This window comes from Caloenas nicobarica, chromosome 3 (genome assembly GCF_036013445.1).
Source record: "Caloenas nicobarica isolate bCalNic1 chromosome 3, bCalNic1.hap1, whole genome shotgun sequence".
NCBI lineage: Eukaryota > Metazoa > Chordata > Aves > Columbiformes > Columbidae > Caloenas > Caloenas nicobarica.
In genome coordinates this window covers 3,877,690-3,899,543 of record NC_088247.1, presented here as the reverse complement: position 1 = coordinate 3,899,543, position 21,854 = coordinate 3,877,690, and the positions used below count along the sequence as shown (strand labels likewise).

Below are 21,854 nucleotides of genomic sequence, written 5' to 3'. Positions count from 1 at the left end.
CTTTATTATTGGCTTGGGGCAGAAGGGAGGCACCACTTGGAGAGATTGCTCCAGACCTTGGGGGGCTGGTGCGGCCCAAGGAGGTGCAGAAAGGACACACTCCCATCCCTGCCTGTGGCATGAAGGGGGTGGTAGTATTGCCAGCAATGGCTTCAGAAGAGGGGCGAGATTTTTCACCCCCCCCAACTATCACCCCAGCCATGCACCCCACTTCTTGGGGATGCAGTTGCAGGGCTGAGGGGCTTTTCTTTCTCTGTGTGGGTCATGAAGGAATCCACTGTTCTTCGTGGTAGAGACAATGTCTCTGAAATGGGTACAGACCTCTAAGGTGGATGGAGAAGATGCTGTGCCAGCTCTCAACCACCTCACCAGTCTCCATGATAACCACAGAGCTGGCAGCATCCACTTCCCTCATGTCCCTCCTCATTCCCAATCTCCAAACACATCGTGGTGGCACACAGGAGAAAGGGAAAAGCCTGAAATGAGCCATTGCCAGGCTGCGTGAGATGGTGGCTTTCCTCCAGGTCTGTCCCCAGGTGCTGGTGGGACCGTGGTTTACTGCTGAGGCTCTGGCTCATACTGCTTCTCCGTGGCAGTGTAAAAGTCCTCAAGGAACGACTGCAGGTACTCGAAGGTCGGGCGCTCCTCTGGCTTGTTTCGCCAGCATTTCAGAATGATGTTGTAGAGTTCGCCGGGGCACATGTCCGGGCAGGGCATGCGGTAGCCCCTTTCCAGATTGCGAATCACCTCTGGGTTGGTCATTCCTGGAGGAAAATACAACCCAACAGGAGTTATTCACCACCCTGGTGGAGAAGATCAGTGGTCCCAGTAACTCACATCCAGGTGGGGCTGCAGGAGTGTGAGGGACTGCGATGCCGGGCCATATCTGAGCACCATCCCTTTAAGGCTGCACTCCCTCCTCCATCCCTCTATCGCCTCCCTGACTCCCCTCCGTAGGTTTTGGCTTTCACAGCTATAAATGACATTTAGGAGAGCCCAGAAAAGGAAACGCACCGTGAAGAGACACGGGTGTGTGTCTGGGCACACGTGTGTGCACTTGGGTACGTGTCTCCAAGTGTAAAGCAGCGCTAGACGCTTTGAAGCTGATGCTCATTCATCCCGTGTTCACAGCGTACCTGGGTAAGGGATCCTGCCATAGGTTATGATTTCTGTCAGGAGGATCCCGAAAGACCACACATCAGATTTGATGGTGAAAACTCCAAAGTTAATGGCCTCTGGTGCTGTCCATTTGATCGGGAATTTGGCACCTGTGAGGATGAAGAAAAGGGAAATAGCACATGGAGGTACAGCATCTCCCTGTGCTCCTGCAGGCATGGACAAGCAGCCCCCCAAAACTGAGCCCTGGGTCCTGCAGGCTGTTGCCTGCATCAGAAGGCTGTTATGGGGCTTCTAGATGGTGCTGTGGAGTTATGGAGATAAGACCAGAGGAAGATACTTTCATAGAATTTCCTAGAATAATTTTGGTTGGCAAAGACCCTCAAGATCATCGAGTCCAACGGTTACTCCACCCCTGGCACTACCCCAGGTCCCTGAGAACCTCATCTACGCATCTGTCCAACCCCTCCAGGGATGGTGACTCCAGCACTGCCCTGGGCAGCCTGTTCCAATGCCCCACAGCCCTTTGGGGAAGAAATTGTTCCCCAGATCCAACCTCAACCTCCCCTGGTGCAACTTGAGGCCGTTTCCTCTGGTCCTGGCGCTTGTTCCTGGGGAGCAGAGCCCGACCCCCCCTGGCTCCAAGCTCCTTTCAGGCAGGTCAGAGATCAGAAGGTCTCCCCTCAGCTCCTGTTCTCAAGGCTAAACACCTCCAGTTCTCTAGTAATTGCTGTCTATCTCCTGCATTTATTAAAAGGTCATTTCTGCCTGGCGTCTCTGCCTTTCTTGGTTCTTTTCCCCAGTGCCATCAAGGCTATTTTGTCTTAAAATACTTATTTCATATGTTTATAAACATCATGCATATAAACATTATACGCTTATAAACATCTATCCATACTGATCCACAGAGGTGAAACAGTGAAAAAAACAGTGCATGAGGTCACTGATAATATGCATATTAAAAAAATGTAGGTGAACTATTTTACTGAAGAAGTTAGAGGAATCTGCAGTCTTAGAACACCTTTACATCTCGTGTGTGTTTAGCACTGGGGTCTCAGGAATGGAGCCAGGAATGGGAACAGCGCTGTGGCCCAAACTATCTCTCTGTGCTACTCAAAGCCAATTCCTTGAGTAGCTTTACAAGAGGACAACAACAGTAGGATTTAATTCTGTATAAAATCACTCACTGCAAGGGGGCTGTTTTGAGCAAAAGTACATAAATGATGCAGCAAATATAAATTCTCCAGTTCTTAAAGCTACGTATGTATTTAAAAATAGAATAAGTCCCATTTTCTTTTGTCCTCCAAGTTCTTTTTTTGCACACTGCATACAGCAATGACCATAAGATTGCAATTTCAGTTTAGCTAAGGCAAAAAAAAAAAAAAATCCCCAAACACCTTGATAAGTAGGAACTGAATGTGTTAAAGGCTGCAGAGGAAGCCACATTTTTATTTCAGGACTGAAAGCCCAAATGCGGTGTGCGAAATTAGTTGCTTTATTCTTGCACATCACACTCTGACAAGTAGACTGAGGAGGCTTGGAAATGCAATCTGTGAAGAGAAAATTGTTCAAAGTAAAGCTAGCTGGAAAAAATGTTGATAGGAACTAGTTTCCACTGGAAATGTAGCTCCTTTGGGTATTTTAACAGAATTGTATTAATTTCATCAAAACTTCTCTTACTGCTAAAAAATGCCTTAAAAATTGCAGCATTATCGCAGTACCCCTTCATGACATTCCATGAATTGCATTTGTGAGCTTTTAGTACTTTGAAATAGTTTTACATGTTGAAATTGGCATAATATGTATCATAAAGTATTTTGGGAATAGCAAAATGAAAGAAAATTTCCCTATCTTAGAGAAAAAAATCTATTCACTTTTCTTTCCCCAGAATATTCTCTTTGGGGAATTTTAGCTTTATCCCAACTCTTAAGAAAGGAGAGATTTCAAAAATTTGAAAATCTTCTGGTAAGAGCCACTTTTGCCAGATTTAGTTGTTTTATTTCAGTCCTTTCTGTTTGTTTCCCTGGTGCTCTATAAAGACTCTTCACAATCTGAATGACACAATCTCATATCTGACCTCGAACTACAGAGAAGCAACTGCCAATGGAGGAATTGGACTTAAAGTTGTGGTCCAATGGCTGCAGGTCGACCTCTGCACCGCCAAACCAGTTGTCACCTCTCCTGGCCAAGGTCTCCTGCACTAGTTCAGAGACTCAGCCTAAGCAGGAGTCTTAGTTTTGCAAGTGGAGTCATAAGGAGATTTAAAATTAACATGAGGGTTATTGGGGTTTGTATGCCAATTTAATTTAATTTTATTTTATTTTATTTTATTTTATTTTATTTTTTTATTTTATTATTTTATTTTCTATTTTGTTTTATTTCAATTTTTCTTTTCTTTTCTCTTTTCTTTTCTTTTCTTTTCCTTCCTTTCCTTTCCTTTCCTTTCCTTTCCTTTCCTTTCCTTTCCTGTCCTGTCCTGTCCTGTCCTGTCCTTTCCTTTCCTTTCCTTTCCTTTCCTTTCCTTTCCTTTCCTTTCCTTTCCTTTCCTTTCCTTTCCTTTCCTTTCCTTTTCCTCCTCTCCTCTCCTCTCCTCTCCTCTCCTCTCCTCTCCTCTTTTCCTTTTTTTTTCCTTCTGTTTTTGTTTTAGATGCTCAAGGCACTCTGTTCCTATGAGAAACACCTGCCAAGCTGCACACCTTCTCCCAAGTTTTGCAAGTTGTCCCTCTGTGATGGAAGGCACCAGATCTGCTCTGGGCTTGGTTTGCCCGGGACATCTGGAAACCACCTTCAGGTCCAGATTCGTGGCTCCAGCTCCCCCCTGCAGCCCCACAGGCTGCGGTGACCGACTTACGCTGCTATTTCCTTCCCTCCAGACTGACTCAGTGCGAACGTGCCAGCACAGGCAGCGAGTACCATCAGCAGAGGCCAAATTTCTCCAGTAACACAACCTGAGATTCAGCAGGACTCCCCCAAACAGTGCCAAAACATTTTTTTTTCCCATTTCCCTCTGCAAACCTCACTTGCTCTTTGTTGTCCCCCACTCTTGGGACCCTGTTTTTGGCTCTTTTGCTCGCTCTGCCCGCTACCAGGGTGCTGACAATGGCAGCAATGGGACCTCTGGTCTCACACCATCGGTGATGGTGTCCCGTGTCCCAGCCCAGATCTTGGATGTCTCATATCTTGGCACGTCTGTGTGACAGGAGGATTGGAGACAAAGGCAATGTGTTGGTGAGTCAACCCTGGGAACGACACCCACCTTCTTGTGCAAAGTATTCGTTCTCGATGATCCTGGCCAGGCCAAAATCAGCAATTTTGCAGCAGAGGGTCTCTGAGACGAGGATGTTGGCGGCTCTCAAGTCACGGTGGATGGAGTTCATTCTCTCAATGTAGGCCATTCCCTCTGCCACCTGGGAGAGGAGGAAAAGTCCATCTTCGTCAGTCAGCTCCCCATGACAACAAGCTATCCTGCCTTCATCTTACCCACCTTTAGAAAAACACAGTGTGCGTATAAGGTTACTCACTTGCCTCCATGTGCATGGACATGTACACATGCTCCATAGATGGATGCATGGACAGATAGATCAACAGACAGATAGATAAGCAGCTAGAGAGGTACACACATACATAAATAGATACTGTCCATGCACATGTGCACGCTACAACCTCCTTTCAGGCAGCTGTAGAGAGTGAGGTTTCCCCTCAGCTCCTGTTCTCCAGGCTGAACGCCCCAGGTCCCTCAACTGTTCCCCATCACACTTGTGCTCCAGACCCCTCACCAGCCTTGTCGCCCTCCTCTGAACTCTCTCCAGTTCATGGAGATGTACGTGTCCTGGATGAAGACTGGAGTACAGGTCCTTTTCTCTCTGACTGAATGACCTCTGCTGTGGTGGAGCTGTGAGTCCATTTCCCACTGGTTTTGGTGGCTATTGCATAAAACCATGGCTGTTCATGGGACTCATGGTCTCCCTCCACTCCCTGGAAAGTCTCGAGGTGGTGGCACAGCCCCCAGTCCCACTCCCCTGAGCAAAAGAGGAGTTGCCAGTGTGCAGCTCTACCAGCATGCACCCAGCCACCAAACGCTTGAAGCAGCCAAGTCAAGCAGAACAGACAGCTCACTCTCTGTTTTGCTCAGAAGTTACAGCCTCGAGCCATGTCTGCAGCGAGATGCAGAAAGTTGAAGCAAACCCAAAGCCACATCACTGGATTTCCAGTTTCTGCCACAAGACTCTCCTCTCTGGTTGGGATTTTAATCACAGACACTCCAGATTAAATAGGTGAATTTAAAAAAGAAAAAACCCTCAAAGAGCTTCTCCATCTCTCAGTCATGGTAGCAAAGTCCAGATCTGGGAGAACAACTAGATGATATTCAGCAACTCCCTCTGTTCTCCTTCACTGATCTGCCTTGGGGACACCCCTTGGGAGATTCCTTTGCAACAAAACTGAGGTTTTTGTTTTCTCTTCCTGTGCTGGATCCAGGCTAGGACACCGAACACAACACAGTCCCCTCTGATACCTACAGGACGCATTAGGACAGAAGACCTCACATACCCATAAACACATGACTCTGTATGTGCTGAACTTCTTCAGCCACCTCCAAACTTATATTTGGGAGTTTCTTGTTCCCAACATCATCCTCCATTGTTCAGGTGTTCAGAGCAGGGAGCAGCCCTGGGGAGGTGTCTGGTGTGTGACGAGACTATAAATGATGGCAGCAATTTTTTATTGCTGGGTGCTGAGAGATACAGAAAAAAAAGAGGCTGCAAAGTTGTTCTATCAGTCGAGTCCCAGATTTGGGTTAGGAGGGTTTATCAGGAGGGTGAGTAGATGTGCAAAACCCCTGCTAATAATGGTTAGGACCTATTAAAGCTTTCACACGTCTGTGGGTGAGGGCAGAGCGATTTTCCACTCCATACAGATTCACATCAGCGTCTCGACTTACATGTGGTTTTGAACAGGATACCAACACATACTTTCCAATGCTGCATTTCTAACCTGTGTCAACACCCCTTCAGTGCAAGTGCTGTTTGCTGCAGTGGAAAATGGAAGAATTGATGTAATTTCCTGTCCTGATGTTAATGAGATAGTACCCGGCGACGGGCCTGTTCCAGCCCAGCGTGCTCTCGAGCATGTATTCTCAAGACTGACCACAGGATCGAGAACATCAGCCCAGAGCTTGCTAATTTTAACTCCAACGGATGCGACAGGATCCAAAATTGGGCTCAAGAGGGTTGGGTGCCTGTTGGGCCATGATGTCATCCCAACACCGCAGATGAACAGATTGCAAAATAGTTCGAGAGAGACAGCCTTTTTCCTCCTCCTCCCAGAGCTACCCAGTGAGTGTTTGAATCCCCGCCCTGGGGAGGTGGTGCTGGGGTGGAAGGGGGAGCGATGGAAGCTGTCCTTCTGGTTGACACTCATGTCTTGAGGGATGGGCAAAGTGATAGAATCACAGAACAGTTTGGGTTGGAAGGGACCTCCAAAACTCATCTAGTCCCACCGCTGCCATGAGCAGGGACATCTTCACCAGCTCAGGTTGCTCAGAGCCCCGTCCAGCCTGGCCTGGGATGTCTCCAGGGATGGTTCAGCCACCATCTCTCTGGCCAACCTGGGACAGTGTTCCACCATCCTCACTGTCAAAAATTTCTTCTTTATATTTATCCTGAATGCAGTCCTGGAAGTGATGCACAGCATAGGATGCTGCAAACTGTGTGGAGGGATGCGAGGAGGGTGTGCAGGGTGGGTGAGTGCTTCCAGGTGCCCGTGGAGATGTGACATCCACATGCACTTGCTCAGCCCCAGTGATAGTGTCCACCGTGGGGACTATTTGAGCATTGTGGTGGATAGCCTTCTGGACAACTCAGTCCATGCCAAATGATTACATTCAAAGTTTCAACCCCGAACTTGGAGAGGAGGTTTGGGTACATAAGGTTGCCCTGGGACAGGTTTCTCCCAGGGGTTGCTGCAGCCATTGTGTTGTCAGACCTGTATCACCCTCGTGCCTGGGACAGACAAGACCATTGACCTGTTTGAGTTTAGATGCAATTCTGGACTCAAATGTTATAGTTCAGCCACAACATTTACAGTCTGAGGATGCTCAGAGGGAAACAAACCTACAAAGATAAAAGTCTCTTCTCTGGGTCTGGGTCTGGAGCACCTTTCTTATGCAGACAGACTGAAAGAGCTGAGTCTGTTCAGCCTGGAGAAGGCTGAGAGAGGGATCTTATTTATGCTGATAAATGTCTCAAGGGTGGATGTCAAAAGGATGGGACCAGACTCTGTTCAGTGATGCCCAACGCCAGGGTGAGGGGCAGTGGGCACAGACTGAAACACGGGAGGTTCCATCTAAACATGGGGAGAAATTTCTTTCCTGGGAGGTGCCAGAGCCTGGACCAGGCTGCCCAGGGTGGGTGTGGAGTCTCCTTCTCTGGAGACATTCAAACCCACCTGGACCAACTTTGTGTGACCTGCTCTGGTGACCCTGCGTTAGCAGGTGGGTTGGACGGGATGATCTCCAGAGGTCCCTTCCAACCCCAGCCATGCTGTGATTCTGTGATTCTGTGATAAGGAGCAATATTGCCAGATATAAGCACCAGAACATCCTTTATGCATAATATCAGAAGGGAAGAACTGCCTAAAGCCAAAATGTCTCTACATTGAAAGTCTCTGTTGAGCTTTTTCTTCCTTTTGGAAAAAACAACAGCAACAACAACAACAACAAAACCACCAAACACAACTTATTTCCTGCTCAGCAAGCCAGAAAAACAAAATGACCTCCCCAAAAATCCCCAGTTCTTTAGTTAAGATCCCCAGAGGCTGTCCTAGGGACAGCAGGGCATTGCTGAGCTGACATGCACATCAATACAAGAAGGCTGAGAGAGAAACCCTGAGAGACAACACCAGGAGGTGCTGGTTTTCTCCATGAAATCAGCACTCTGACAGACTTCAGACTTGCAAGAGTTTCACTGAGGCAATAGCAAATCCTGGTCTTGAGTCCATTTCCCAGAGGCTGTTCACTAACCTGAGCTGACATATCAATGAGCTTGGGGAGATTCAGTTGGCTTCCTTCTTCTGTCTTCAAGTAATCAAGCAAACACCCTGCAAAAGAGGAGAGAACTGCTGTGACTCTTCCAAATAAGCTTGTGCATTTGTTTTCCCTGATGCTTCTCTGAATATATACAACAAATCTGCCTACATCCCAGAGAAAATCTGAGGAACCACGGTGGGTGTCCACTGGAGCATCTTCCATTAGGAAAGTTCCCAAATGCAGCCCTCTTCCCCACTCTAATTTGCACAGACCTTTTGCAAACTGCTGGCCATTCTTCACTCAAAGCCTTATAGGCAAGAGAGGCAAAAGTAAGGACATTCTCACCATGAAGGCAGTAAAAATCTGAAACAAACTTCCAGTAGGAACAGTGGAGACAAGAACTTTAAATACTCTTCAAATGGAGCACCACCATCTTGTGAAGTAGCTTATGAAATACAAGGCCACAAGAGGCAGAATTTCATAGCCCACAAAGTCCTTTCTGGTACTAGAAACAAACTTGTGCATCACTTAGTGTTTCTTCTAACAGATTTGGTACAATGATCTCCTCCCCACCCCCCTTATGATGGGAGTATCAGCCAGTTCGTTGACCTGATTTTGCAGAAACCTAACCAAAAATCTCCATGAGGGTCCTCACCATTGGCCATGTACTCTGTCACAATGTAGATGGGCTGCTTTGTGACTACTGCATATAGCCGGACCAGTTTGTTATGCTGGAGCCTCTTCATCAAGTTTGCCTCTGCCAAGAAAGCATCAGGATCCATGCTGCCCTCCTTCATGGTCTTCACAGCCACCTTGATGTTGTTCTTGTAGTAGCCTGCAGAGGGATAATGATGCATTGAGGAATTCTGGCCTCTCTACGGGCTCTGTCAGGTTGTGCAATAAGGAACAGAAGAGCTTGTGGATCGGAGAGCAGAAAACATCAGTAACAACTTTTAATTTCCCAGCAAGAAATGAAGGTTAAATCTCAGTACCAGTGGGCTCTGGGCAGCCATCAGGTATGAGAGGAGAAGGGATAGACATGGCACAACTGTCAATCCTCGTTACTTCATCAGGGATCATCCCTGCTCTGGATGGTGGACATCCATGTAATGAGCCCATACTCACAGCCTGGCAAGACTCCTGGATGAAATTCCTGAGGCCTCCCACCAGCTGGGTTCTCAGATAACCCAAATACTATTGAGAAAGCCAGGACACTGCAGTCAGGATGTCGACTCAATCTGGTCCTGTCCACAGTCCCAATTGCCCAGGCAACAGGCAACCACAAAGAGGACACAAAGGAAGCTGACCTCACCCCGCTTCCTCTCCCACTGATTTGCAGTGGGCAGAGAGTCATAAGGGATTCAGATCTGGGTTAGAAAGTGGAACAAGGAAGCAGAAAAAGTGGGATAGTGTCACCCAGCTACCTTGCTGTGTGTAATCCTGCAATCATACCCAGGATTCCCAGGAAGAATGAGAGCATGTCTCAGGAGATAAGTATATAGTTCAACACACATCGCATGTAACTAACCTACGAAACCCATGGTCATCTGCTGATCTATGCAAACACAACCTGCCTGGTCCTTCCCAAGGATATGGCATCTACTGTTGCGTGTGTACCCATAAATACAATACCCTCACACATGGTGTGAACTGTGGGGTTGTCCTGTGCAGGGACAGGAGTTGGACTCGATGACCCTTGTGGGTCCCTTCCAACTCAGGACATTCTATGATTCTATGCTTCTATGAAATATGTGTTCGTACTTTAGGATCCTCACTCCAAGACTAATCTTTTCTTGGGGAAAGAGGAGTTTCCATCTCCTCTGTTTATATATTTCTTCCCTGGAATGGGGGAATTATACTTACCCATCCACACTTCCCCAAACTGCCCACTGCCAAGTTTCTTCACGAGCTTCAGAGATTCCCGTGGGATCTCCCATTCGTCCTGTGCCCAGGGTCTCTGGGGAACCAAGGATTTGCAGGGAACTGTGAGCCGCTGGCACAGGCCATCCCCTTTCTCTGTATGAGGACAAAATACAGGACAGTTCAATGGGATGGACTGAACTTTCAGGCACAGCACTGACCTCCTCTCCATATACGCATGCCAGGAAAAAGTCGGACCATGGAAACCTCCACAACCACACAAATGTTCCAGCCACAGGGATGAAGGCACCCCAAATGGACCAAATGAAAGGAAAAAGCTCAAAGGGAGACATAAGGAGCAAATTCTTCTGCACAGCAAGTCCAAACCCTGCTTCCCAAGCATCCCTCCTGCATATCCCTTCAGCATTCATCTCTTTCCTTTCCTGGTGGGAGAAATTCACTGATTACAGGGCTGTGGGCAGAGCTCACCTTCACAATGCTCTAGGATGAAAGACAGGACATTGATGACCAAATTCTGCTTGGGGAAGGACATCTGTCCCATGGGAGTGGATAGAGTGGTGGTGGTGGCTTGTAAGCCCATCCTCCCTCTGCCCACGTGCCCACCTTCTGCTAGGAGACAAACCCAAGAGGGAAGACAAGCTACTTACGGCTGTAATGATGGATTAGATCTGGCAGTCTGGAGAAAGTCATCCTGGGTGAAATATAATATCCCCCACCATCTAAGGAGCGTATCCTGTAGTGTTTGATGATGTCCCCATGTGCAGAGTCACTGTCCCTGACGGATAAGGAATAGGCACCTGGAGAACAAGCAGAAAAAGGAACGGTGTGGTCAAGCAGCACTGTACCAGGGACCAGCTACCTCCTCTTTCCATGGCTGACAGACACCTCTCCTAGCCCTTGCTGATGTCTTCTCAGGGCAAGTCCCACCACACTGCAAAGCTACAAACTTAGAATCATTGAGTCATAGAATCATTTTGGTTGGAAGAGACCCTCCAGATCATCGAGTCTAACCGTAACCTAAATCTAGCACTAAACCATGTCCCTCAGAGTCTCATCTACACATCTTTTAAACACCTCCAGGGATGGGGATTCCACCACTTCCCTGGGCAGCCTGTTCCACTGCTTGGCACCACTTTCTGTGAAGAAATGTTTCCTAATGTCCAATCTGAACCTTCCCTGGTGCAACTTGAGGCCGTTTCCTCTCATCCTATCACTTGTTACTTGGGAGAGGAGACCAACAACCTCCTTTCGGGTAGTTGTAGAGAGTGAGAAGGTCTCTCCTCAGCCTCCTGTTCTCCAGGCTGAACCCCACCCAGTTCCCTCAGCTGCTCCTCAATAGAATCATAGAATCATTTTGGTTGGAAGAGACCCTCAAGATCATTGAGTCCTACCATAACCTAAATCTAGCTCTCTCCAAGGCAAGTGGAGATGATAAGGGTTCATCAGAGCTTAACTGGGCTTGTTTAGGTTTGGTTATGACCAACCTATGCCATGGGCAACAGCCCCAAAGAAGAAATATGGCAATCAATAGCACATCTCCAACCAGAGCAATCAGACACTCCTTAGGTCATGATGCTTTTCCCACAGCTCCACACCTCTCATCTGAGCTCTCTCAACTGCACCACCTCATCTGGACAAAATACATGGCTGCAGTCTCACCAGTTTGTACAAATACATGACTGACAAGGAGCTAAACCACCTCACCAGCACAACCAGAATTTCAGTTAGTGGGAGAGGTAAGGTCGAGAGATAAGGTACCTTCCATCTCAAACCATTCTATGATTCTATGTGTCCCTTTTCAGCATTATCCAAGGTCCCCATGTCCCTGTTGTCCCCTAAAACCCTTATGCCAAGGTCAGTTGTTCAGCTGGGAGATACAGAAGGAGCTACAGAAGGGGCGTTCAGAATTGTCATGTTCAGCCATAAACATGACTCCGGCTAAAGCACATCTAGATTCACATCTGGGTTCAGGTGCCTTTTGACCTCAAGGGAGCTACTCATCGATCTACCACTCCAACCTGTTGTTCTCTCCTTATAATGGGTTTATAATCTAAACCATGAGGGGTTTTTTTGTTGTGCACAAAAACATCGCTAGATGTTGCTGCAGAGCAGCAACTTTCAGCCTATGTCAGTGTGAATTTCAATACAGCTTAGCAGTGGGGTTTTTTTTTCCCTTCTGTCTGGATCATATTTCCGGAGTAAATTGTTACAAGACTGCTGGGCTGTGAAAAGTCTAAAACATCACCCAGGTTCATAGGCTGACTTTTTTAATGTTCGAAAATGCGAAGTTATATATGTTAAAAAGTACATATTTGTCATATAGACTCATAAGCAGAATTGGGGCCTTTCACAGTGACTCTGAAACCCTCATCCTGCGTGTGAGGGGAAAGTTTACTGACATATAACACTCACTGGCTGGTGTTCCTCCATCGCACCAGCAGTTGGAAACCACTTGTGTTTTTAAAAAAGTAACAAAAGAAACGCAGCCCTGTGGATATTTGCTCTGTTGCAGTAATTATAAATATTCACGAGCAAAATTTTGGAGAGGCTAAAATTTTTCCAGCTGCTAGCAGTCATTTTGGGGGGACTCCCTTTCTGCAGAGACCAGACTATGACATATGGTGGCATAATGCTCATGGAAGACCTGCTGGTTTTAATGGAAAGGCAGGGAATCTCAAGATTGGAAGCACAGAGCCTTGGTGTGGTGAGCAACAACCTCTCAACAGAGGATGCTCTTCTGCAACTCTTCCCTTCACCATGAGCATCAGGCAGAAGATAGACGGAGGAGCCCTTTTGGCTCTACCAGTCCTGCAGCTGAACATCTGAGAAACAGCCTAAATTGCAAATAATAATAATAACAACAATAATAGCAACATATTATATATGATAACGGTATAGAATCACAGAATAGTTTGGGTTGGAAGGGACCTTCAAAGCTCATCCAGTGCCCCCCCTGCCATGGGCAGGGACATCTGCACCAGCTCAGGTTGCTCAGAGCCCCGTCCAGCCTGGCCTGGGATGTCTCCAGGGATGGTTCATCCACCACCTCTCTGGCCAGCCTGGGACAGGCTCTCACCATCCTCATCATAAAAAAAAATTATTCCTCATGTCTGGTTTAAATCTCCTCTCCTTTAGTTTAAAACCATCACCCCTCGTCTTGTCACAACAGCCCCTACTAAAAAGTCTGTCCCCATCTTTCTTACTGGCCCCTTCTAAGTACGGAAAGGCCACAATAAGGTCTCCCCAGAACCTTCTCTTCTCCAGGCCGAACACCCCAACTCTGTCAGCCTTTAATATTGTTGTCATTATTATCATTGTTATTGTTGTTATCGTTGTTATTAACACCTTCTATTATTGTTGTTGAGGATGATGATAATATTTTAATTTCAAAGTTATTGAAAGAATGTGCAGGCCAGGCTGTAGCCCATTAGAGTTGGGCGTACATGGCACAAGTCCAAGATGGGGCTTTGCACGCCTGGGACGTGGCTTGGGGTATGTTACAGTTCAAGGCCTGCTAGAGGAAGGAGCCAAACGTGGTGTGAACCCAACTGCACTGACGACAAACAGCCTTGCAGAAGGGAGCGCAGGAATTAATGACCAACATGTGTGCAAGTGGGTGCCTGGGGGCTGAGAGTCAGCAGAGGAGACTTGATCTGTTTGTGAGCGTGGTTGCACCCATAATGCCTGCTTTTCTGCACGATCTCCTTTCCAGACCCCAATGACCCTTTAAACCCTTCTGCATCTTTCAAGCCAGTGATAAGCAGCACACAGTGGTGACAGGAGCTCCAGGCACCCTCCAGGCCAATCTATCAGCTGCCTACTACCGGCATTAATACCTATCCCATCATTAGAGCTAATGACTGTATTTCACTCCAGGTCAGGGTATAGGTTGCTGGAGTGAGTGTGGTAGAGATGTCCCTGTCATTAACTTTGGCCGGTTACTGTTCCCTTGGGAGCTGTCATGTCACAGCAAAGCATTAAGGCTGAAAAGCTTCAATTCTCTCTTCTCCCAGTGACAGCAGCAAATGAAAAATGTTAAGTGGAGCCGGACATGGCAGGACTCCTAATTCCCTGATGATAGCCATGAAAGAATTATAGAATAGTTCGGGTTGGAAGGGACCTTCAAAGCTCATCCATTCCCACCCCTGCCATGAGCAGGGACATCTGCACCCAAATCAGGTTGCTCAGAGCCCTGTCCAGCCTGGCCTGGGATGTCTCCAGGGATGGGGTATCCACCACCTCTTTGGGCAACCTGGGCCAGTGTTTTACCACCCTCATCAAAAAAACGAAGCCAAAAGGAGTTCTTGAGTATTTTGCCACCCTCATTGTAAAAATGATGGTTGAAAGGGGTTCTTGCTCTTCAGCCACAAGGGACATTCACCTGTCCTACAGTCTTGCGTCACATCCCGACACAGACTGGGACTGACACACAGAGGTCCACACCTGCACTTGACACCAGCTCAGAGCTGTGTGAGCGCAACCAAATCTTGCTCTGAGCAGTTCTGGGTGTCAAGCCCTCCTGTTCTGGGTCTGGGATCCCCAAACCATCCTACAAGGGCTTTCAGGTCCTTTCTGTTCAGAGTGGCAATTTTTGTACGGGAAAGAGCAACAGAAGATGTAAATGGTGGGATTCATCTTCACATCATACCTAGAACTGATTCAGTCACCTAAACATTGGTGTCTGATACTACTTGATGCGCCCTGGGACATCTGCATGGGCTTGACAGGCATGGTGCAAAACCACAACTCCTGGTGGAGCACCTGGAGATGCCTCTAAGACATTCAGGGCTTGGCAACCAAATCAAGTCCCACTGGCTACAGTGGGAGCTCAGGCAACTGTCACGTGTGATATCTACACTTTGATGCCTACATCTCAGCGAGTTCAGAGAAGGGCAACAAAGCTGGTGAAGGGGCTGGAGCACAAGTGTGATGGGAGCGGCTGAGGGACCTAGGAGGTTCAGCCTGGAGAACAGGAGCTGAGGGGAGACCTTCTTGCTCTCTGTAACTGCCTGAGAGGAGGTTGTAGCAGGGAGGGTGTTGGTCTCTTCTCCCAAGTAACAAGCAATAGGATGAAAGGAAATGGCCTCAAGTTGCACCAGAGGAGGTTTAGATTGGACATTGGGAAAAATTTCTTCCTGGAAAGGGTTGTCAGGCATTGGAACAGGCCGCCCAGGGCAGTGGTGGAGTCACCATCCCTGGAGAGGTTGAACAGATGCATAGATGAGGTTCTTAGGGACATAATGCCAGTGTTGGGTTAATGGTTGGACTCAATGGTCCTGAGTGTCTCTTCCAACCAAAACGATTCTATGATTCTGTGATCTCCTGTTTCTGTAGGTCTCATCAGTCTTTTAACTCCTTCCTGATGGGAAACCCAGGAGCTCAGCTGGATACAGCAACTGAGCTCTTGCAAGGTTCCTCCTGCTGGGATCATGGACGTAGGAGTCTTGCTGTGACCCAGGAGTTCATGACTCGGCACAGCTCTGTGAGTGCATTCCTGAATTATATCTTTGGAGGAAGATTTTATTTTCAGCAGCTTTGGCAAGGATAGTGCTCTGCTGATGATTTCACTGCTGGTCTTCTTCCCACACTGTCTTGACAAGGACTTATCTTCCCGGGGTGTTGAATGTGCTTTTCACGGCCTCTGCAAAACGTTGGCTCATAGTGAAGCCTCCAGGTTTGCAGATCTTTAGCATCTTTAACCATGAGCAAAATGAGACACAGCTTAGGATGGGCTGTGAATAGAGGCTGCTCTTAGTCAGGGTGCAGAATGTGTCTCACTCTGGCTGGACAACCCACTATGAGACAACCACCCTCCAGTGCACCAGCTAAGGGGGCTACAGCCCTTAGCTTGCCTCAGTACTTGACCCTGAAGTTCAAATGTTGCTGAAGATGTGCAAAGTGAACGAAAATATACATCGTGGAGGGGGAAAATAGGAAGAACCTGTGGGGTTTGAAGGGCGGTGCTAATTCCATAGCATTGCTCTGAACATCTCATGATGGGTCACAGGATGTTGTACGTTAATGAGTGCAGCTTCACAGCACATTTGGAGATGCAGGGCTTTCTCTTTTTGCCTTCTCTTTAAAGGAGGAAACTGTGGTTAAGACAGCTTAATGGTGTCACCATGGCCATTTAGGTGGTCTAAAGCTCAGGGTACTCAGGTAGAAGCTGATTGCATAGGATGATTCAAAGGATGAGGTGTTCACAGGAATAACAGCCATATTTTAAGAGAGAATGCTAAATATCAGAAAAAGCACAAGTGAGACACTCATTTCAGAGCAGAATCTGATTTCTGACCATTTGGGACTAACATGGGGCTTTCATGGAGTGGAACATGTCACATCTGCTTATGAAGAATATCACACACCTCCAGCTCAGTCTACATCTAGGCAGCAGAGATGAGGCTCTAATGATCCAGCCTGGTTCCTTCTCCTTGAATCTCAGGACTCCACCACCTCTTTCCAAGCCCTGTGCAACCTAGACTCACTCACATTCTAGAGAACTGCAAGGAATTATTTCATCCTGTGTGTGCTGCTCCTGTCTAACGGAAGTAGAGAGCAATTCTCCAGAGCAAGTGTAGGGAAAGGTCTGATCCCATCCATGTGTGGCATATGGAGTTGCCACAAAGACTAGGATCATGTGTGGACAGAGGGCCTCAGTCCTTCCTAGATCTTCAGATACAACATGCAGGTGTCTGCTGGGCTTGTGCACGGCATGTGTGATTAACAGAATCACAGAATGGTTAGGGACCTCTGGAGATCATCCTGTCCAACCTGCTCAAGCAGGGTCACCAGAGCAGATCACACAGGTCGGTCCAGGCGGGTTTGAATGTCTCAGAGAAGGAGACTCCACAGCCGCTCTGGGCAGCCTGGGCCAGGCTCTGGCACCTCCCAGCAAAGAAGTTTCTCCTCATGTTCACATGGACCCTCCTGTGTTTCAGTCTGTGCCCGTTGCCCCTCACCCTGGCGTTGGGCACCACTGACCAGAGCCTGCTCCATCCTCTGGACACCCACTCTGGAGATATTGATCAGCATTGATAAGATCCTGCTCAGCTTCTGTTCTCCAGGCTGAACAGACCCAGCTCTCTCAGCCTTTCCTCATAGGAAAGATGTTCCCTTCCCTTCCTGGGTGCAATGCACAGTCATCCCAGCTACCCAAATATCCTAGCAAATAAAGGGGAGAAGTGGGAAGGGGATAAATGAAAGAGCAGCATGAGGTGACTAGTCCAAGCCTGATCATTTCAAAGGCACTACAAAGGCAGAGAGGAAATCAATACACAAGCAGAACAAGTCACTTTTAAAGGGAAATACTTAGCAACAGGTTCATTCAATGTTTCCTGACCTGGTAATGTTCCCTAAACATTCTGAAAACCGCAAATCTGCATGGAAAGCAGCCCTCCTACGTGGTATCAGCTCAGCAGGGACATGTGGAGGTGAGCCCAGGTGTGGGCAGGGAGGGAAGTAATAGAATCATAAAATCATAGAATCATTTTGGTTGGAAGAGTCCCTCAAGATCATCAAGTCCAGCTTTTAACTTCACACTGTCACTACCCCATGTCCCTGAGAATCTCATCTCCGCGCCTGTCCAACCCCCCCAGGGATGGTGACTCCACCACTGCCCTGGGCAGCCTGTTCCAATGCTCGACAGCCCTTTCCGGGAAGAAATTTCTAAACCTCCCCTGGTGCAACTTGCGGCCATTTCCTCTTGTCCTAAAAAAAATTCCAAACAGGCTGCTATAATGCTGGCACATCATCCCTGCCTGGGGGTTGAGGGAGAGAGCTACAGGAGGAAGAACATCTGGTTGCCCCACTTAGCGTATTAGATATCACACCAGTTCAAGACCAGCACTCCTGTTTGACTCTATTTGCATTGCTAGATTCTGTTGTTGGAGATGGCTGAAATGGCCAGTTCTGCAACACGACCGGGGCTCAGACTGCATCTGTGAGTAAATTGCACCATGTTGGAGCCTGGTCTCTGGCCCTAAGGTCACATCCACATCATGAAACTATCTCAGCCTCTGACACAGAGTGGCTGCACTCAAAATTGACTATTGACACCAGGACAAAACTTTCACAGAGACCATGTGGATGACCCAGTTGTTGCATCCAGGCTCTGGCACTATTTAATTTACGGGTAATGATGTAATCACAGAGGAAGAGCCAGACACTGCCTTGAAGACTTCCCATGTGAATGGGGGAAAACAGAGATGAAAGAGAGAAAGAGAGAAAGAGAGAAAGAGAGAAAGAGAGAAAGAGAGAAAGAGAGAAAGAGAGAAAAAGAGAAAGAGAGAAAGAGAGAAAGAGAGAAAGAGAGAAAGAGAGAGAGAAAGAAAGAAAGAAAGAAAGAAAGAAAGAAAGAAAGAAAGAAAGAAAGAAAGAAAGAAAGAAAGAAAGAAAGAAAGAAAGAAAGAAAGAAAGAAAGAAGGAAGGAAAGAAGGAAGGAAGGAAAGAAAGAAAGAAAGAAAGAAAGAAAGAAAGAAAGAAAGAAAGAAAGAAAGAAAGAAAGGAAGAAAGGAAGAAAGGAAGAAAGGAAGAAAGAAAGGAAGAAAGGAAGAAAGAAAGAAAAAGAAAGGAAGAAAGGAAGAAAGAAAGGAAGAAAGAAAGGAAGAAAGAAAGGAAGAAAGGAAGAAAGGAAGAAAGGAAGAAAGGAAGAAAGAAAGAAAGAAAGAAAGAAAGAAAGAAAGAAAGAAAGAAAGAAAGAAAGAAAGAAAGAAAGAAAGAAAGAAAGAAAGAAAGAAAGAAAAAGGAAGGAAGAAAGGAAGAAAGAAGAGATGCAACCATAGGCAAGAACTAGTTGTAAAATGGAGGATCTAGTCTATCTGTTCCCATGCTTACTGTTTGGCTAGGGCCTTGTAGAAGTATTTGGGAAGCAAGTCAACGAAAAGAAGGTCCCATGTTACTTCAGATGGATGCTCCAAGTCTTTACTGATCTTTTAGGAAGGCACAAACCACCTGTGTGGCAAGGAAAGACTCCTATATCCATTTCATAGGAAAGAAACCAAAGCACAGCAAGACTGAAGTACTTTCCTGAACCAAGGAGCTGGTTCAAAGCAGAACTGTGGGTCCACAGTAAGCATAATTTCCTCCATGTTGTAAACACACTCACTGGCCCAGAGGATGCAAGGAGAGGAAAGTAGGAAAGAAACAATATGAAATTCCCATGGGACAACCTAAGCTAGATTCCAGACTGCAACTACACGGTTATGTACTATGGTTAATAACTATATCCACTGCCTAAGAAAAGTGACCACAATGCTCTGCCCTTTCCATCCTCATTGGGTCATGTCTTCAAAAGCCAGCCATATTCATAGGGAAGGCAAGTGGATAGAGTCCACCTTTCCTGCTCCAGCCATTCCCCTTCCAAAAGTCTTGGTTTGCATCAATTCCCCCTGCTATAGACTATCAGGAAAAATGTGTTTCCTCTGGGAAAATGTTTCACCAAAAGACTTTTTCCAAAATTCTGCAAGTGCCTGTTGCAAGCAGAAGAAATGTTTCAAGAGTGCCTAAAAGAATCTCCATTTGCCAAAAAGAGAGCAACATTTCCTTGGGGAGAAAAGGAAAAGAAACCCCTTACACATTGTTTTGGAAAGTCTTTTCTGCTTATCTGTAGTCCTGCATCTCTGCCATGAACTGTGATGACAAGAGCCACCCTTACTACAGCCTGAACTACAAAGACAAGCAACACCATGAGCAAATCTTTGCCCTTTAAATGCCCAGCTCACTTCTACAGCCCTGCTGAGCCTGGCAAACACTGTTTTGCCCAGACTGATCCAAGAAATGCTGTCACAGCTGAACTTTGCAGCTCAGGTCTGAAAGGTTTTCCAGACTGTGGCAATAACAAGTAGTTATCCATGCTCTGAGGATCTCACCTTTGCTGGTTTCACTCTCTCGGACAAGGAAAGAGCCAACTTTGTTACCAGAAGACAACAGCAGCCGTTCAGCATCTTTTCTGCTCAGAGTTTTGAAATACCACCTGGGAGAAAGAAAAGGCAAAATTGTTGTCTAGAAAGGAAAAGCTCTAAAAATACCCAAATTCTTTCCAGTTAGTTATTTTTTTATTATTATTGTTACACTTTGAAAGTGAGGGTTGCTTTTATCAGCAAATAGTTTTTTATCTTCTGGAAAGCACCAGTAATAGACTGTTTTCAGTAGATTAACACCAGATTTAGGTCACTTTGGGCTTGTTTCACAGCCTAGCAATTCAGCCAGAGCAGAGAGCAGATGGTGTGCACAGTACCCCATACAAAAGAGAAGTGAAAGCTCAACTTCCAAGGTAAGCAGGGACCCACAGCTCACCTGGCAAGTGAGTAAACCATGAGCAGTGCCCACAAAGGCTGCAGATAAAGCAGATACATGGGCTGGAGGCTGAGTATAAAATGCCCATTGCTGTTTCATTGTACTTTTTGAATACAAAGAACATTTATGTGTCAACTACACTTTTGTGCTCTGTGAAATATTTGCTGAATTCAGTGATGGTTGTGTCCCTCCAAGAGGAGATTGCAAGCAGGGCTGATCATTTATAGCTAAATGCCATAGAGGAGAATAAGTCATGGAAACAATTTCTTCTGCTGTTCTTATTACAGGCATAATAAACCCTTTTGGCTCAAGTCTTTCTTACCATCCTCTTTGGAGGGAGCCAAACACAGAGGCGGCATCTGGGCTAATGAAACAAACAGCACCAGTCTGTGGATCTGGGCACTGGTACTCAGTTGTCTGCCCTGTTAAATTGTTGGTGTGGTCCCTGCCACACCTGACACCCAGACCAGCTCACTCTTCTCCAGTAATCCCCAGTCCCAGCATATGGACACCCACTTGGAGGCTGAGAAAGTTTAACACAATTTGTGTGGGTGGAGTGGACCGATGGGGCCAGAGGATGATCCCTGGCACTGCTGATTTACCAGTGTAAACATAAACTTATGTTCTTTCCCCTAAATCCTTGTTTTCCCCGGTGGGTGCAATCAATGGGACAGGAGTCTTTGCCCAGTTTCCCCATAGCAACCTCATCCTCCTTGATTTGCATCCCCAAGCTTCTCCTGAACATTTGGGCAGTGTTGTTGGGGATGATGAAAGACCTCTTGCCATCAGGTCTAGCACTAACATCTTCCTCCTGTCAAGTAAAGCTGTTCCTGTAGTTTGTTGAGAGACTGAGCTCTTTGGGAAAGGAAAGCCCAGCATCAGTGTTCACCTTTCGTAAGTTTTCACACTTACTTTTCCTCTTCCAAACTGTCTACTTGTGCGACGAAGTTACTGGGGATGTAGCCTTTCCTCCCGCTGCTGAGGGATTTTGCCAACCACCAGTCCCCCTCGCTGCGAAGAAAGTAGAGAAGAAAAGGGTGAGTGCCCAGAGGAGGTTTCACAACAAGATAAGGTTGTGGGGACAACGTGGTTTCTGAGGTTTTGAGCACTACAAATAGGCCAGGACTCCTTAATTCACTTTACAGGACTACCAGGTTGAAGGCTGTTTGTCTCTCACGGACTTCTGGAGGTGACAGCCTCTTTTCATGAATGCAGAGGAAGCACAAAGTGACCACAGACCCAAACCTTTGCTACGCGCCCCAGGTGAGAGGAGGGAAATCTGGGTCACTCTGGGTTTATTTTATCTTTTGCACAGGGTCATCTGAGCTCCTCCTTTCTGCTCCTTCCTTCCTCTGCCAGACACCTCGTTGCTTTGCTCTCCCACCACTCACTCAGCCACCAGCTGTGACCAAAAGCCACTCGTCTCCCCTGCCCTGTGGGTCTCATGGCATCTGGGTGAGAAATGTCACCTCTGGAGGCCACCTCACAGAGAGGTCAAGGATGAAGCAACCCTACAAGGGTAAATGACCAGGGGACCCGA

The 21,854-nt window shown here is 47.0% G+C and overlaps 1 protein-coding gene across 1 annotated transcript in view; it reads right to left on the bottom strand.

The window, feature by feature from the left end:
- Positions 1-555: 555 nt before the first annotated feature.
- BLK (BLK proto-oncogene, Src family tyrosine kinase) overlaps positions 556-21,854 on the bottom strand; it is a 39,778-nt gene continuing 18,479 nt past the window's right edge. Inside the window, exons 5-13 of the mRNA XM_065630460.1 lie at positions 21,227-21,325; positions 19,888-19,991; positions 10,669-10,818; positions 10,004-10,156; positions 8,796-8,975; positions 8,135-8,211; positions 4,373-4,523; positions 1,137-1,268; positions 556-764 (exon numbers count right to left, since the gene is read on the bottom strand). Of these exons, the coding sequence (XP_065486532.1) occupies positions 556-764; positions 1,137-1,268; positions 4,373-4,523; positions 8,135-8,211; positions 8,796-8,975; positions 10,004-10,156; positions 10,669-10,818; positions 19,888-19,991; positions 21,227-21,325 (1,255 nt within the window). The remainder of the gene's footprint in view (positions 765-1,136; positions 1,269-4,372; positions 4,524-8,134; positions 8,212-8,795; positions 8,976-10,003; positions 10,157-10,668; positions 10,819-19,887; positions 19,992-21,226; positions 21,326-21,854) is intronic.